Source organism: Podarcis tiliguerta (genome assembly GCF_965153285.1).
Source record: "Podarcis tiliguerta genome assembly, chromosome: 6".
In the NCBI taxonomy this organism is placed as follows: Eukaryota; Metazoa; Chordata; class Lepidosauria; order Squamata; family Lacertidae; genus Podarcis; species Podarcis tiliguerta.
In genome coordinates, this window is record NC_139539.1 from 25,064,131 (window position 1) to 25,079,477 (window position 15,347).

The 15,347-nt window shown below is 44.3% G+C and overlaps 1 protein-coding gene and 1 long non-coding RNA gene across 9 annotated transcripts in view; one reads left to right on the forward strand and one right to left on the reverse strand.

Moving 5' to 3' along the window:
- The first annotated feature begins 12 nt into the window (after positions 1-12).
- Positions 13-1,536, forward strand: LOC310680470. 2 transcript variants are annotated; one of them, XR_014512797.1, is made up of 2 exons: positions 13-89; positions 1,338-1,536. It is a non-coding gene; the product is annotated as an uncharacterized lncRNA (long non-coding RNA). The 2 variants fall into 2 exon arrangements; XR_014512798.1 differs by lacking the exon at positions 13-89 and adding an exon at positions 102-189.
- A 10,216-nt stretch (positions 1,537-11,752) lies between these two features.
- Positions 11,753-15,347, reverse strand: part of PPP1R16B (protein phosphatase 1 regulatory subunit 16B) — a 111,335-nt gene continuing 107,740 nt past the window's right edge. For all 7 annotated transcript variants that reach the window (XM_083446925.1, XM_083446926.1, XM_083446929.1 and 4 more), the window contains 2 exons: positions 14,090-14,258; positions 11,753-13,293 (listed from right to left, as the gene is read on the reverse strand). In XM_083446925.1, coding sequence (XP_083303051.1) covers positions 12,772-13,293; positions 14,090-14,258 — 691 coding nt within the window. In that variant the 3' untranslated portion in view covers positions 11,753-12,771. The remainder of the gene's footprint in view (positions 13,294-14,089; positions 14,259-15,347) is intronic.

Genomic DNA, 15,347 nt, shown 5'->3' on the forward strand with positions numbered 1-15,347 from the left:
GTCTCTGGTTGGCTGCGTTTGAAGACCTTTCGCCAATCGCGTGGCGAAGAGGGGGAGGATTTCGGGGGCTGTAGCAGTTTCTGCCTCCCGTAAGTTCTTAGGCGCAACATGTATCCATTCATTTCGCCCGGAGCTTGGGCGCGGTGGGAACTGAGCTCAGACGGGTAACCGCTCCTGCACTGCGATCAGGTAGGTATAAGGCAAACTGCGGCGTCACCTGGATCCCGCCGGAGATGGAGGCTGATAATAATAATAATAATCTCAAGCTTTGAGGCTGCGTCCTTGCTTGAGCGCTTTTCTCTATCGGCAAAGCAAGTAGACCGCCAGCCGAGTTGCAGCCGATGTTTACTTTGACCTAAGCCCTGTTTAATTCTATGGGGTTTACTCCCAGGTAAGTAGGGTCAGGACTGCGGCAAATTCACACTGAAAGAGGTTTTGGACAACTTGGAGACAAACATATTACAGCGCAATCCTGTATATGTTTACTCACAAGTAAGCCCCCCTGCCTTCGGTGTGGTTTACCGCCTGGTAAGTATGTGTAGGATTTCTAGCTTGGCCGGCAATGAATTTATCAGGGACTAAAGAGCTCCCGTTGCTCCGTCCCTGCTCCTGCCAACCTAAGAGTTCGAAAGCACATCAAAGTGGAAGTAGATAAATAGGTACCGCTCCAGCGGGAAGGTAACGGCATTTCCGTGTGCTGCTCTGGTTCACTAGAAGCGGCTTAGCCATGCTGGCCACATGACCTGGAAGCTGTACGCCGGCTCCCTCGGCCAATAAAGCGAGATGAGCGGCGCAACCCCAGAGTCGGCCACAACTGAACCTAATGGTCAAGGGTCCCTTTACCTTTTAAAGACCTCTGAAGGTAGCAGGACTTACTTTTGTGGCATTATGCCACAATATATCTTTAAGGTGCCACAACCCTACCCCCTAATCTTTTCAAGATGTGATGGTTATTATGTATTTATGTGTTTTAATCTGGAGGTTCTGATTTACTTCCCCCAGCTTTAGAAACAGGAGGCTACTTCATACAGTAGTCAGGCCATTTGTCCATCTAGCTCAGTCCAGCAGAGGAGAACCTTTGCTGAACTACAACTCCCATCAGTCCTAGCAAGCATAGCCCTTCGGAGGGGCAAAGGTTCCCCACACCTGCCCAACACTGACCGACAGCTGGGTTCTCCAGGGTTCTCTTCCAGCTCTGCCAGGAGAAAACAGGGATTGATCCTGGGAGCCTTTTGCATGCAGAGCAAATGCTCTACAACTTTGCTCTGCCTTAATTCTTTTTGCATGCAATATTGTCAATTTTTTTATTTATTTCTGAAGTATATTGTCTGTTCTAGTTTCCAGTCTGGCTGATAGGGACCGGCGCATCACGTGGATGTATGTTGCACACAAGTTGACTTCTGGATGGGGCATCAATCAATAGCAGCTGACGGGCTACAATTACTGGTGCTCTGGGCCTCTGCTTTATGGTGGTCCACCATTCAAACCCAAGTTACATTCATTCATTTATTGATGGAATAAATCTATTTTTAAACTGCCTCTGTGAATGAATATAGGAGGAACTCCTGAGAAGGAACTAGGAATTGACTTTAGCTTCTCCTTGTATACCAGGATGCTGTTGGTGGGTCATTGCTATAAACATTATTTTTGATTGTTTCTTGTTTTTGTGTTTTTATTGTTTCTTGAAATACCGCCCTATACCTAGAGGTTTCAGGGCAACTCCAGCAGGACGCTTGGGGATGATCTTGTGTTTGTGGAGATCTTAGAAAGATCTTCCTTTGCTGTCCATGGTGGACAGAAAAGAAGCTGGTGGTGAAGCACTTCCAATACCATTAGGGGCTGTCTTTGACAGCTTGGGTGAGCGTGATCTGACAGTATCACTGCCCTTTGCAGGACCCTGAGACCTTTGCTCTGCAACCATAGAGTCTGCATTGCATACACAGGCCTATCTGCTTATTTTTAGCCATCTCACAGAGCAGTGATTGCTGGCAAACGAAGCAGACTCTTCAGCTCCAGCCTACTGATGGCAATCTGGAAGCACAGGATGGATGCACACTTGCACAAGCCACTTCTGAGTACTTATGCACTAGGCAGAAAGCAAATTCTAATCAAGAGAAAGGCCAGGGCTCCGAGTTCTTCCTGTCTTTCCCAAAGCCATGGAAGGTTATGCGCTTCAGCATGTGTGTATATATACACAGGAATGCTCAGAGAGCACGAAGAAAAATAGCGGGCGATGAAAGAATGCTTTCTTTGCTCTCCATGGTATGCTTGCTACAGTCATCCACAGCTGTTCTGTGGGCATCTTTGGCATGGCACAACTTGTTTTTTTCTGGTCTTTGCTTGTAGCACACACTGATTAGCATGCATAATGCCTTGCTACATGATTGATCTGGAAGGAGAGATCACAGATGTGGAAGATCTTGTTTTAGGACTGGGGTGGCCTTGGACAGAGCATGGGTGGTACAGTAGGAATTAGTGAGCTTGTGGGCTGTAAGAGCCCCAAATTCTTGTGTACCTCTCACATTTAGCTATACACTTGTACCCCACCTTTCCTGTGAGGAGTTCAAGGCTCTCTCTCCCCCATTCTATTTTATCTTCACAACAACCCTGTGAGGTAGGTTGGGCTGAGGAATGGTGATCGGCCAAAGGGTTTGAACCCAGGTCTTAGTCCATCCTCACTGGGGCTGATGGGAGTTTTGGTCCAAAACATCTGGAGGGCACCAGGAACAAAGGCTGTTTTGCAGTTACTTACATTATACCACATGTGCCACTTTGTTTCTCATTTCCCCAGTGTGGCAAGATTGCCTTTGGAGCACTTGCATTCCACCTTGCTTTTCACCATCCTGAATAATCTAGTGTTGCCTGAAAACATGGTCATATTCTGTCATCCCTGACTGCAAATAATTTTATGAGCAAGATAAGCAGCACCCATCCAAACAGAGAGCCTTGAGGCCCATGTTGCTTACTTCCCTCTGTTGTGGGAAAAGTCCTGATATCTAATACTTACCAAAAAGCCCTTTCCATGTGTTTGAATGACACTCTGAAAGAAGTTTAAAAGGACTTCCCTTTTCAGAGGAGAAGCTGGTTCTTGCTCAGCCGGACTTGCTTCTCTTTATTATGCTTTTCACCAACATAGCCAAGGCTTATTTCCCAGCTTCCCTTGCGTATGTTTTTAAAAATGAAATAAGGCATTATATTTCCTACTTTCACTAATGGGTGATGATCAGCTACATATTTTTTAAAGAGTTCACCCTTGAGCCATTTAAGAATTCTTAGATGTATCCCATAACCAACGAGCTGGTCTTGAGATGTAGCTGGACTCCAGCCTCCCATCAGCCAACATAGCCAGTGGTCAGGAATGATGGCAGCTTCAGTCCAGCAATTACTTGGGGGGACGGGGACACTAAAATATCCATCCCCACTCTAGAATATCATCTCTGTCATCTCCATGTAACTTTGTTCTTCAGGTGCATTTTCCCCAAAACGGATCTGTCCAACACAAGGAAGACAAAAATGACTTTTTAAAAAAAAATTACATAGGAAGCTGCTTCAAGCCACACCACTGGTCCACCTACTTCAGTATTGTTGACACTAAATGGTTGGGACGCTTTCAGGCCAGTCCTACCTAGAGACCCTTGCATGCAAACCTTGACCCCTGAGCCATGGACCTCCCCAATTACATTCTCTTCCAGTATAATATTTCATTGTAGGGTGTTTAGTAAGTAAGCCATGCAGCAGTCTTTAAGATTGCTTGGATCTCAATCCGATCATGGCTATTTAAATAGGAGTAGAAGCCAGATTAAATGCTAATCTACGTCCCTGACCAGGTTCACAAAAAGCTGCTACGCAGGGGAAGCGGGAACATGTGCCTCAGTGATTTGTATGTGAACTATGCATGACAGCACACTGCCCCCAGCAATAGGTTTAACACTGCTGTTCACATACCAGCAGGGCAGGAAGTGAAGGCAAGCAGATCTGCCAAGGTGTTGGATATGCTTCAGCATGATATTCAGTTGCTTCAAATAAATGCAATACACCAAATTTACCACCAGGGAGAGGTAAATGACAACCAAAGTCACACAAAAGCAAATGCTGTATAGTTTAGGGTTACCAGATGTCCCCATTTTCCGGGGACAGTCCCCGGATTTGAAAATAAGTCCCAGGACAAATTCCATCCCCAGAATGTCCCCGGATTTCACCTAATGTCCCTGGGAAATGCAGCAGCGGCAGTCTCAGCAGCCTGGAGCAGTTGGCTCTGTCTGGCTGCAGGAGCTGCTTGGAAGTCCCCATATGATGGTGGTGCAGAGACTCTAAGATGCAGCTTCCGGGCTGCCTTCACCTTCCCTGACCCCAGCAACTAAGCTGTGAAGGGAGGCTTCATGCTGCCTATCGGAGCAGCCTCCCAACTCCTACTTGCATGAAAGCAGGAGTGGGGCGGGGATCTCTCAGCTGTGAAGGGAGGTTTCCCGATGCCTAACTGAGAGATCCCTGCCCCCTCCTGCTTGCATGCAGGCTCTGATAGGCAGCGTGAAGCCTCCCTTCACAGCTGAGAGATCCCCGCCCCAGGAGGGGGCAGGGATCTCTCAGTTAGGCATCGGGAAACCTCCCTTCCCAGCTGAGGGATCCCCGCCCCCCTCCTACGTGCACGCAAGTAGGAATGGGATTGGGGCTGCTCCAATGGGAAGAGAGGCGTCGCACTGCCTGAGAGATCCCCACCCCCTCCTGCTTGCACACAAGTAGAAAAGGGATCAGGGCTGCTCCGATGGGAAGGGAGGCATCGCGCTGCCCGAGCTTCGCCGCCACCACTGCTCTCAACCCTCCTCCGCCTTCCATGCCTGACCCACTGTGCACTGCTTCACCACCACCACCGAAGAACCAACAACTCATGGGCTGCCCAGGCTCATGGATAAAGGAGATAGAAGCCTCAAAGGTGATTGAGGTCAAGGCGGCGGCTGCCCCTCTGCCTTCGCTGCAGCATCAACGTCCTGAATGTAATTTGTTTATTTGTTTGTTTCTTTGTTTGAAGTGTCCCCGGATTCATTGGAAAAAAAATCTGGTAACCTTAGTATAGTTGTCCCTGTTGCAACAGCTATAGTACCCCCTTTTCTCATTGTGTGTATAGGTTGCTGGTGTTGCGTTTAATTATTCTTGTTATACCCTATCCTATCACCAAGGAGCTCACAGCAGCTTCCAAATGGTTCCCGGGTGATCTCCTATCAACAAACCTCCTTAGCTTCTGCAGTAGAAGTGGGGCATGTGCTTTCATTCTCTGGGCACAGATGTGGCTAGCGCCAAAGCATGCTTTGTGCTGTGACTGGTAGGGCAGTTTCTTCCATGAACACATGTAGGCGTAACTGCAGCTTTCTGAAGGTTCTCGACACATGCAGCCCCAGCCACTGGAAAATGAGGAACCACACACAACCAGCATTATTTCTACGTGCAGTTCCCCATCCAGTTATGTAGCATAACATACTTTTGCTCACCTAGGGTCCCTGGTCGGACATGGTCTTTTTGCAGAACTAGGCCGCACCTCTTTGCTAGCATGTTTTCCAGCTGAAAATCTGAGTGATCCTTCTCAGAGACGGGGCTGTTATGCAGCAAGCCATGAACAGAGGTTTTGCGATTTGGATGGGAAAGTTCAGATGGCAATGAATAATAGGAAGCACGTTTTGCAATGGATGCTGCGAACATTCTTTTGCAGGGTGCGTCAGCTTCGCCCGTGGAATTAGCTCACTCATTTGGATTGCTCCGTTGCAGAAACCAGCCTTGCACATAGTTCACGGGAGAACTCTGCCCTGCTCCTCCTTCCACAAGCCTCTATGCTATCAGAGGACCACTTCCTGACTGTTTCGAAGCCAGGATGGGCATGGGCAACCTGCATACTGTATTCCCCGCTTCCACACATACTTGCCCTGTCCCCTGTGGATATCCAATATTCAGCACAAATACCATTTCAACATTAGTACGCACTAGCTGTTCCTTGTTATGTACAGCAGCACTGTGCATTTTATTTGTTTCCAATACTGCTTCTTCCTTCCCACACCGCAAACTGTGTGTCCATTGGCTCAGGGGTGGGGTCAAGTCAGACTGGAGTAGGCCCCAATTTTAATCAGGATCTTGGCAGAAGAGCAATAGGGTTAAAGTCTTCCTCCTTGCCCCCTGCATACCTGTTAACTATCAATTTACATTTTAAAATAACATGCATGTTAAATGCAAAGATGCACTTAATCCCATGTCCAGCTTGGCCTTAAACCACATGCTCCAAAATTTCACAGAGAGCAGGGATATACTTGTTCCAGTGCCAATAATCACTACCTGATGTAACCCACTGTCAAGAGCTGTGACGTGCAGTTACCCTTCATGAGAAACCCCTGCACTGCAAGGGACGGCTGTCTAGTAAAGCATCTTTTGGCCCTGGACCAGTTTTGACCTACACCTGTTGCCAGATGCTCCCCATCCTTCAGGAATAGCTGTATATATGTAGGCATCTTTCAGCATAATGAAAAGCCAATCTGAGAGGGCAAGTATTTCTTATATAGTGTTTTAACTCGGCACAAGGACGCAACACTCAACTTCTATCTTGTTCTTAAAAGTAATTTAATAGTTTTTAAATTAAAAATTGTTCTGTTAAGACACCAAAGTCAGAAACTAATACTGTCACACATATACTGTTTTGTCATCATACTTGCAGACAGTTTTAGATTTTATATACTTGTTTCAACAGTTAAGGAACCACATCTTTTCATACATACATTACAGCAATATGAAGTTGATTCCATAAAATATCAAATCATCCTTATTTTAAAAGTTATATTAGATTCTGTGTGCCAAAATGACATTTTTGTACACAATGCTGCTAATGTAATATACAGGTGTATTTCCCCTGCCAAGACCGCCCATGCCCTGTGGCCCCACCACATAAACTATCTCATTCTTTGTTTGTACATCATTTATAGAGATCCACAGAGTCAAGTTATTGCAAAGGGCTGATGAAACAGTTATTTCCTGAATGTGCAGTAGCTTATCTTCCCTGGATAACATTTACGGGACTTACTCCGTATTCAGCTTCCTTCCTTCCTTTCCAGTCAAAACCTGGAAAAGTTGAATTTTTAGATGTGAGCTATGTTAACATCTAACTCTGTCACTATCTTGAAGGATTGCAATTCTCCTGTAGCAATATTTTGTATACTCCCTTGAGTGTAGGCCTTGAAGGACAGTATAATCTTCAGGTGAGCACAAAAAAATGTGTAGAAATCAAGACTGTAATCCTCATACCTACTTCTTCCAGAATAGCCTCATTAACATTCACTGGATTGCTCTAGAGAAGAATTTAAGGGTTGTAACCCAAGGCTCAACCTGTGCAAGCCACCATTATGCAAATAAACTCAAATGAATGAAAAGAGATCTATACTTTCCACATCAGATGCACCGAAAGCATCTTTTGTTAATACTTTGTAGGAAAACCATCAAGAAAATCCCACAGCTATATAACATAATGGACTGCTTTTCTTAACTCTCCATTATGAAGCAACACTGCTCTAAAGTAAGGATACTATTATAGACTTTATCTGTTGTTTTACCCAAGACCAGGATTTTGGAAATGTTAGGTGCAAATCTGAAAAACCCTGAGAAAGAGGGAGAGAAGCATAAGATGACAAGAAGCTTCATTACAAGAATAACTCTTGGGAACGTTTGTCTTGTCAGGAGTTCAAAAGCAACTTTAAGTCTCATGGAACTGTTGCCAAACACTAAGCAGAGCAGTTCTTCATAAGACTGGAAGCCACTTACATCTTCAACATTTCCATCTACCAAAAACCTTAAACAAGAAGAGCATAACCATAACACTCTTCAGACACACACCCCAATGAAGCAAATGAATTCCTTGGGTGACCTGATGTGGCTGCTTAATGTGAGACCCACTATGATGACTGTGTAGGAATCCACATCCAGAGCTATGAGATGTGAATGACTAGAGATGGAACAGAGCCATAAAGTTATTTGATGCCCATTAGGAAGGCCTCATACTAGTGCTCTCCTATTGACAAGTTCCCTTCCCTCTCAATAAATAAGTTTACGTATCCTTCACGTCTCCATATACAACTAGCACTTACATCTTACAGGTCACAGTGCCTGCAAGTGATTTGATCCTGAGAAAATTGTGCGACATCACAACAGCTTTCATACACCTGAAGATGTCCAGGAGGATGTTGCATCTTCGACCACAACCTCTCAGGGTTGTGAACTTCATATGTGCTTTCAGCTTATGGCAAATAATAAAGTTTCCTTTTGCATGTAATTATGCAGTTGTGATTAATAAACAAATGATCACTAGGGTGAGTTTTCAGCAGATGCTTGCCAAGTCTGGATTTGGAATGAGTACCCTGGAACGGTGATAAACTATGGGATTTGGTTTCCCCTAGTGGTTCTCAGAGCTACCTAGTGGTAACACACATTTTCGCTGCAGCATAGGAAGGTGTGATCTCTAAGGAGGGAACGGGTGTGCGGGTTGCTTTCTTTAAAACAACAACAAAGTACACAGGTTGGGCACCTGAGAGGAACACATTCCATGCTGCACTTCAGACAACATGCAGGAAATCCTCAAGTGTCAGGGAAAGGTACAAGAAGTGGGGGCTGACAGAAGAAGTAGCCTACTGGTCCAAGCCTATGTACAACTTTTTTAAAAAATGAATCATTTTCAATTTTTGAAAAAAAAATGTTAGAAATGTAAGCTGTAATACAAAACACATATATGAAGGTGATCTTCCCTCTTCCTTCAGCTCTCTGTCACACTGATATGGTGGGACAAGCCCTGGAAATAAATAAAATAATAATAATAATAATAATAATAATAATAATAATAATAATAATTTATTCATACCCCGTCCATCTCGCTGGGTTTCCCCAGCCACTCTGGGCGGCTTCCAACAAAATATTAAAATACAATAGTCTGTCAAACATTAAAAGCTTCCCTAAATAGGGCTGCCTTCAGATGTCTTCTAAAAGACTGCTAGTTGTTTTTCTCTTTGACATCTGGTGGGAGGATGTTCCATAGGGTGGGTGCCACTGCCGAGAAGGCCCTCTGCCTGGTTCCCTGCAACTTGGCTTCTTGCAGCGAGGGAACCACCAGAAGGCCCTCAGCACTGGACCTCAGTGTCCGGGCAGAATGATGGGGGTGGAGAAGCTCCTTCAGGTATACTGGACCGAGGCCGTTTAGGGCTTTAAAGGTCAGCACCAACACTTTGAATTGTGCTCGGAAACGTACTATGGAAAGAACTGTGCCTTCAGAAATTGCCAGATTTATTTAGGTTACACAGGTTATGAAGGATCTATAGGAAAATGGCACTGTGTAATTCACTAGCTGACAGCAAAATAGATGATGTGCAGTAACAATTACTCTCCAGTTGAGGGCACAGTAGACTTCTGTTCAGAACAGACACACTGAACATTAAAGTGATCTGTCACATTCAAGATGTTAATTAAGGAACTATTCGTATCTTCAAAAACTACCCCCATATTCCTTGGGCATATCTACTTCTGCTTTTCCATCTGATAACAGGAAAGACAACAACCCGGTTTTGCACATACAGCTAAGCTGAACTGCGGCTTAGAATGAATGAGCAAACATGGATTCCCAGCCTGAAGGTTGTGATCACTTTGGTCAGCTTCTGCTGCCGCCGCTGCCACGCTACCCAGAACATCCAGGCTTATAGTTTGTCTCCCTTGCACAAACTAAGAGTGGTGAATCAAGGGGGAAAAGAGGGGTTTACAGCTTGTGGTTTAAGTGGGCTTGATGGAAGTTACAGTCCCAATGAAATCTGGAGGGCACTAATTGGGGCTTCTTTTTCAAAATCTGTGGTGTAAATTATACTGCGAGGACAAGCAAAGAATGCACTAAGCAGAACCTGATTAACTGAGCTGAAAGAGTTTTTGCAAGTTTACTGCATTGTGTGTGCAATCTTCGATTATTTTACTAGTTTTCTCAGTTCTAGCTCCAGAGGTGCATTCTCAACAAAATCACTTAAATGAGATATACCCTTTGCAAAGCCATAACTGTTATTGCTTCTATACTCTCTCTTACACCAAGGCTTATTTACACGTCATGTTTAGGCAGGTATGTGGCCCAGACCCAGGACATATATGGAGGAATTTAATGTTGCGCTATGATAGATAATTCCATCAGGGCAAGTGTTTCAGCTTGCTAGCTGGAGTGATCTCCCCCATGTGTTGTGCAGGTTCTCACAACCCTCCAAGCCAATTTCAGGTGGCACGGGGGAGGGAAGTGGGGGAAGCCCTGTTACACAAGTGGGAGTCTTTCTGCGGGCTTCCACTACTGTGACTCATTGGTTGAATCCTGCCCATACTATAGCAGTAAGTGGCTATAGTTGTTTTCCCTCCACTGTTTATACCTGGAGCATATATTGCTATGTTCTGGGGTGGCGATGCCTAGCCAAGATGCTGGGATTCCTCACAGCCTCATGGTTCTTTATAGAGTTGGATAAGAAGAAAGTAGATGTGACAAACAGGATTGTTCAAGATTATCTTGATGGCCCTGGCAGAATGGTCAAGGACCCGACTCGGTTAAGGAGATGTCTCAATGGATCAGTAATTCTGGAAGGGAAGAGCTACGTGTCACTTCCTCTGGCTGGGAGCAAGTAGGAAAGAAGGGAGCCAATCTAACTTTGTCACCAAAGACAAAGAACATACAAAGGCCTGATTTCACTCGATGAGAAACCAAAGCAATGACTGTGATGACCCATAACCACAAAAAAAAGCTGCCCCCAAAATAAACTATTAGGAAATCAAGTTCTGTTGGAGTGTTAATGATGTGAGCCCTTTTATCTTATGCTCAACCTGCATGTGTGTTATAAAGCCATGCATCACAAAGACACCACCACAAACCTCCAGTGACCGACATCCCAAGGAAACTGCTTTCAATGTCACTGCAGCAGCTTTGTATTCTGCAGAGGTTGAGACGGCAAGTCAGCCATCTTAGATAGCTATGCTGTGCATTGTATATTGTTTTTGCCATAAAGGAAAAGCTAGGCCTCACTCTCAAAATGGATGCCGCAGTGACGTGGTCTTTGAGCTGTCAGAGAAAGAATTCCGAGTCTAATCTTTAAGAGATGAGACTGCACAGCACATGCAAAACTAAGCAGCCTTTCAGAAGTAAATAAACTGATGTTTGGAGGAATTTAAGATGAATGCCCATTCTTGCACAATGGTGTGGCCGAAGGAGAGGCTACTCATGCTAAAGACCTTAAATGAGCAGCATTGTTATTTGGCCGCAGGATTTGCTTCCAGCCCTTGGTTAATATTCTTATTGCTGTGTGATGGCTTTTGTTCACTGTCAAGAGCTTCCCATGCGAGCAGAATTACACGAGACAGATGATATGAGGCTGTCTTTCCATAAGATCTGCTATTTCTTGCACAATGTCATGACATGAAGTGTTTCCCCATCTGCAGTCACATCAGTCAATGAGTAAGGTGAGGTAATGCACAATGCCATGACACCACAACATGGGATAAATGTTACTGCTGCATGTTATGGTAGAGGAGAACTCAACCCAGCAATTTTCATTGATGGCCCTGCATCTTTCTCAATGTACAGTACTGCCTATATTTTTAAACAGCTGAGTGTTTCCAAACCTTATTTTAGTAACCCTGGTTACTAAAATAGCTGAGGAATAGCTGAGAAAAGCCAGAAATTGCAAATATCAGAGGATGATATGAGAATCACAGCAGAACAGGAAGATTTTGCCAAAACAAAACAGGCCACAAACTTTAATGTTCAAGAGCCATTTCAAATACTCTCTTAGGCATAGTAAGCATGGGCTAACCAAAAATACAATTACAACGGTCCAAGTGACAAAAAATAATGTTTAGACAAATGGAAGAAAATCCCTTACACCCTAATCTTTCCCCAACAGTGGTTTGGGGGGGAAATCCAAACACAGCTGATCTGATGAAACATGATGAACTTAAAGTTGAATTTGCCAGCCATGTGTCAAATTATGCCCAAGTACTAAGTGAAAGGACTGCAATGGAGGTTATGTGTGAACCATTAATCCCCTTTAGCTGTATCACTCCTCTAAGGAGCTCAGAATATCCCACCCATTTATAACAGGGTTGCCGCTTGCAGAGAAGACCTATCCAACTCTCTGTGTTTGTACAAAGAGCACAACAGGAAATGGTGGCTCGAAAAAATTGGCAACAGGATGGCTAAGTGTCCCAACTGTGTTGTCACAGAACAGTCTACTGGTTGTTGAAGTAAAGTGCATATGTCTTCTGTGTGCAAAAACCTCACATTTGTGTAGGCAAAGTGAGTCCTTCAACAGTCCACCTACGCTGCTCGAAAAAGTGCTCGGGTTTGGATCGCATACCTTTGGTAATGGTGCACCAAGGATGTGTTGAGAGGGTTTGTTCCCAAAGTGCCATTTTTCAGGAGCATGGTGGCCCAAGAAGCTCAGAAATAGAGATGGGGTTAGCAATCACATGGATGTAATGAGATATCTCTCTCTCTCTCTCGTGTGTGGACAAGAGTATGCAATAAGGAGCTGTCCTGGATTTCTCTCTGCCACCTACACTTGCTTGATTTTTTAATGGAATTGCAAAAGCAAAGTAAGGTACTAAAAATGAGTAAGCCTGGGACAGCCTGGCCTGAGATGACTGATCCAGATTCTCCCGTTCCGCAGTGATAACAACCAAGACTCAGCAGAGGAGGCAACATGCCTACCCAGCTTAGCATCTCAGCTGGTTAGCAATGAAATCGGATCAGGAAATTCTGCAGCACCCGTGCACCTTCTCCTCCATTTCTTCCATGGGAGCTTTGAACTTTAAGAGAGGTGGATCACCGCTCGACACTGTGTAATAAACTGAAGTCCCATTGGACGTATAGGAAGGAGTCCTGGAGCTAATGAGGTGCTCTTTTGCTTCTCCCCCGTTCTCAGCTGTGCTGCCCCCGTTGCTCCCAAAGTGTGTGCTGATGAAGGGGTGGTTGAGAAGCTTCGCTGCTGCCCGCTGCCGTTTCAGCTCCGCAAGGGTTTGGTGGCTCCTTTCTTTGTAGCCCCCCCAGATCTGGTGAGAGTCAGGGACTCCGGGGGTCTCATAGGGCAGTGCTTGGCCTGCCTCATTGTCCAGGGCAGAATGCATTTTCCAAACATCTCCATTAGGGATAGAGTATTGGTAAGTGGCAGAGGATAAGTTGAGCCCGTTCTGGAGGAGGGTTTCCGAGTCACACTGCGTGCTTTTGGTTACCAGCTCTGGAAGGACTGTGGGTGAATCTGCTGGAGAGTTCTGAAACAGAAAAGAAAATGAAAAAGGCTCAGCCATGACTAACCATTTATCTTTTTTTAAAAAAAAATAAATTGCATTTTTCAAAAAAATAAACATTAAACAAAGAAAAACAAAGAATACATAACACTGTAAACACACTTATATACATATTTTCCAAAATAAAAACTAATAAAAAGAAAAAGAAAGAAAAGGAAAAAATAAAAGATATAAAGAAAAAAGAGAAAAGAGAAAAGAAAAGAAAAAATACTTTTCATAACCTGGAATATTACCAAATTCTTGCTTCAAATACTGCAATATATAAATCTTAGTTAAAATATTATAAAAGATTTCCACCGAATTCACCACACGTCTCTTAGTTGTCTTACTTGCATCTACATCTGTTCTTCAATCATTTCCCTTCCTTAGATTATTTCATAGTCAATCAAATCTTTATGTCCTCTGTATTCTTCACAGACTAACCATTTATCATTTGACTGACGCTTACTGATTTCCATGCACCAAGGAGCTATGCATGCCTGCTATGTTAGGCTAGCCTGTGGCTTGTGAAAACATTCATAAGCCGATAAGCAGACACAGGGCAGTCTGCTTCCATTCTTTTTGTCAGGTTATCCAAAACCTTCTGCGATTGGTGGGGTGGGGAGGAGAGGGACAACCCCATGAGATCGGCATGAGGCGATAGATGAGCACACGCTGGAGCATAGGCTATGGGGATAACGAAACTTCCACTCTACTTTGGAGCACTGGAAATACCTTCACTCCAACAGAAGGATTAGTTAGTTATTACTTTGCCCCTTACTGGATCTGTGTTCTCTTGGTTGGAGCAAGACTCTCTGATGTCACCGTTGTAGCCAGAGGTCCTCTGTTCTTCTGAAGATTCTATTTGCTGCCAGATGATGGCCTCCTTCTCGTACTCCTTTCTGTAAAGGTTGGTTCGGTCAGAAAGGCTTGCCCTCCGTACCACTTTCCTGAGAAAAAAAGGACAGAGGAGAGGGATTGTAAAGAGGATAATCACTGAAGTGGAGCGGATATTTCATTCTGTAGCTACATTCCCAGTGTGAACAGCCCTTCAGAATATTTCACCAAGTTGCATATAAGTTGCATATAAGCATCTTCAGGTCTTGTTAATAAGGAAAGTACCCTTCACCCTTTGTACTTCTTTTTCTTCGTAGTATTAGTAGTAGTAGTAGTAGTAATAATAATAATAATAATAATAATAGTGATTAGGCCTATGGGACTTCAAAAATTGACCCACCAGGCCACTTTGGACTAAGCACACCCATCTTTCCCAGCCATGACTCAAAGTTGTTGTTTTTTCTAAGGTGGGGTGAGGCAATATTTTTGATGCCCTCATCCCAAGCTGTATAGAGCTTTGTACACAAGAACAAACACCTTGAATTGAGCCCGGCAGCTTATTGGCAGTGAGTGCAATCCTTTCAGCATTACCATAACATGATGGTGATAGGCTGCCCCAGTGAGAAGCCAAGCCACTGCATTTTGAACTAGCTGCAGCTTCTGGGCCAAGGGCAGCCCCACATATAGCATATTGCAGTAATCCAACCTGGAGGTTATAAGCAAGGGATTCTGACTCCCAGTTATATTTAATAATAATAGCAGCAGCAAAATGACTCCCCTTACATCCTAAGTTATCCTGTTGAAATGAAGAGCCCAGGAGTGGAGTTCTGCATGGAAAGGCTGTGAGCTCCTTTAAGTTCTGTTACTCAAATTCAGAATTCTTTAATTGGCCGAAGTGTATATCTTTTACATAAGACTGCAGCTTGTGAATCTCAGGACAGTAGTAAAAAGAATTCAAAATATCCCATGCGCAAGCCTAAAATCTGTCAACTTGTGCCTTGGTTCAGCAGCAACTGAATTCATTGAAATGCTTGCATAAATTATTGTGAGTAGGCAAATATGCAAATCTGCTATAGTATTTTTGCCCAGGACATGTAATTGCTCCATAATTCATAACTAAAGCATTAGTTCCCATGATGCTAAATGGTCAGTAGGTGGCTCTCGTTCCATGCTAGCAAACTGTGTGTCTTCCCTCAATATAC